Below are 2,945 nucleotides of genomic sequence, written 5' to 3' on the forward strand. Positions count from 1 at the left end.
TCCGAGTCATAATCATGAAAGATGACAACATGTGGCTGCATAAATAAATAATTTTGTTAGAATATGTAAATATACTTACAATATCAAATGCTCTTTTGCAACCAAAACTTACATGTGGATGAAAGAGTTCGATTATTTCTGCATTGTCAACAACTGAATCAACAACATATGCTGAATTTTGTTCTTTTTGACCATTAGATTCGCTAGTCAGCATAAATAGAATTTTCCTCCCAATCAATTTAGTTAGAGATTGTGGTAAAAAATGTGGATTTTCTTATAAAACATAATTATTCATTTCCGATGTAAAGTATCTCAATAATAAATTCTTTAATCCCTCTAATCAAAATGAAGCAAATACCTGAGGAGCCTCTTGGACCAACTGAAACACAGGTCTTCTAATTAGCTTCTCCGCGATATTGTTGAAAAGCACAAATTTGGCTTCAACATTTGATTCATCGCTAACACGTACAACCAAGTGGTAACTAAAGATATAAAAGCTATTTAGTATATGAACTTTTAACAAAATGATAGTATAATGTCCGGAAGGTTGAAAACTATAAAGACCATACCAGTTAATACCATTATCAAAATCCTTTCTACAACTTTTGCAATTGTATTGAGGGTTCTGGTGAATATTTTGATTCTCTCCCTCAATACCATTTACTTGTCTATCCATTTTTCTTGTACAAACTTTGCAGGCCGTGTAGTACCATGGTTTATCCAAATCAATGGCCTCGATTTTAGCAACAACCATAAACTTTCCAGACTATGATATAGCATTGAAATGCAAATCATATAAAAAATATTAGATGTTGAGAATTACTTTTCCCTTATACAAAAAAACATTTAGGAAATTTAGTTGAAGGACGAAATGTTTACCGAATTTGATTGAATAATTTCAGATATGGATTTCTTCACGGTTGTCATTGCCATTTCTCTGTATAAAAAATATCAATATGAACTTTCATGGAGGTTTGTATAACTTAATAACAGAGAAGATACAGAGTGGATATTATAACCTCTTTGTGCTCAATATGATCTACACAATGGTCGACCATATAACCTAATTTCATACTTATAAGAGCATATGAAATTAATAAGTCAAGTAAATATTTTTCTTGAGCAACAAAATATTGTTATACATATGAAAATGGCGACGAGTAATGGTCAAGTAATTTTTAAACATTTATTATAGTTAATGGCATAAAATATAAGCATTCCTAAAGTTATTTTGATCCCAACCATGAGTGCATTTCCTAAATTGACAGTTTAATTGATTGACTAAAAATTTATAGAACTGAAGAATATATTATGTAAACTATTATTAGTTTAATTGATGTTTTACTTTCTACATTTTTAATACTAAAATAACTTATTTTGATGCTAACTATTGGTGCATGCCAAGAAAAGCAACGACAATATCCTCTTATTAAATGACAATACAATTACCACAGCCTTTTAGCCAAGAAGGTGTAGACCCTTCTGCATGTGTCGTCCCTTCTCCTTTTTTAGCACGTACTTCTAGCATCCTTGGTAATAACAAGTTGGTAACAACTTTTTTATAACACGTAAACAACATTCTCGGCACGTTCAATCACATCAAGTAAGAAATAAAAGTATTCTTTATAAATATCCTACAACTTCCAACATTTCTTTCACAACATTCTCATTATCAATTGCGAGTAAACAATACCTTAATCAAAAGAATATACTTCCCGAGAAGAAAGACACTACTTTGAAGATGGGAGAAGATGCATCGGTAAACAATTATGACATCATTTCCATCGGTGATTCTGCTTCTTCAAATGACGACCACTCCAACTCAGATCGCACCAACTACTTCAGAAACATTTCCTTGTCATATTTTGCTGCCCAGCCAACCGAAATGCTGTCTAAGCACATAGAGTTCAAGGAACTATGCTTGGAGAGTGGAAACCCTGAGGCACACTATATTGAGGGCATTCTTCAATTGTTCGTAAAGGAAGACGAGCAGGCAGGCCTATATCATTTACGCCAATCATCGGATGGAGGTTATATAGACGGTACGTATCTTTATGGTTTGTCACTGCTTGCCGTAGAACGATTTCATAAAGGTCAGAAGTATTTGGATAAACTGGGATGGAAGGAAAATCGTTCAACCTCCGATCAATGCTGGGAAAGAGTCAAGAAATCTCTGACTGATATCCCGTACTTCATGAATCAAGGCTACTATATAGCTCGTGCCAACCTTGAGACACTCTGTGGTTGCCGCTCAAGGAAAAGACGTGGTCGAGTATGCAACCATGGTTACTACTATGAAAGGCTTAATCAATTTGTTGAGTTTGCTATGAGTAAAAACAACTAAAGGGAGAGTTATCATCTGTTATTATCTATGAACGCATGTAAAAGTACTTATGTTTTTACATGATTATTTATCTATTTCGTTCAGTTTTCTAAGTTGCTACTTTCTTTGTTTTATTTGAATATTTATATAATATAGAATCTAAATAACATATCCCTCAGTATATAAACTACTGAATTAACTTAGATAATACTATATACGTAGTTAATGTATTATCAAAAGTTATGATTACATATGTGTTGAAAATTTCTACAAAAGGACCTAACAACCTTTGTAGGTTCATGAACATATGTTTTGGAAATTTCTATAAAAAAACTAACAACCTTTGTAAATTGAAGATAGAATTTGGTCACACACGTTATTTACTAAATTGTGTGCATATGCAAGGTCAAAATTATTTATGCAAGGTCCACACAATCTTCAAAATTCATATCATATTAATTGATAACAACTATTTTTTCTTTTGTACTTTCAATATAAAAGTTAATAGGATTAATTGACTTTAGTCGCGATGGCATTTAATTACTCGGTTTTCTAAAATGAAAGATAAAAATATTTTGTAATAAATACAAAAGAAATATAATTCATTTAAATTTTATACTAT

General features: G+C 31.7%; 1 protein-coding gene across 1 annotated transcript; it reads left to right on the plus strand.

Annotated features, from left to right (window-relative positions):
• The first annotated feature begins 1,741 nt into the window (after window positions 1-1,741).
• Window positions 1,742-2,344, plus strand: LOC108845036 (F-box protein At2g35280-like). The gene has a single exon (XM_018618305.1). The coding sequence runs from the start codon at window positions 1,742-1,744 to the stop codon at window positions 2,342-2,344; it is 603 nt and encodes a 200-aa protein (XP_018473807.1).
• The last annotated feature ends 601 nt before the right edge of the window (window positions 2,345-2,945 follow it).

Source organism: Raphanus sativus, chromosome 3 (genome assembly GCF_000801105.2).
Source record: "Raphanus sativus cultivar WK10039 chromosome 3, ASM80110v3, whole genome shotgun sequence".
In the NCBI taxonomy this organism is placed as follows: Eukaryota; Viridiplantae; Streptophyta; class Magnoliopsida; order Brassicales; family Brassicaceae; genus Raphanus; species Raphanus sativus.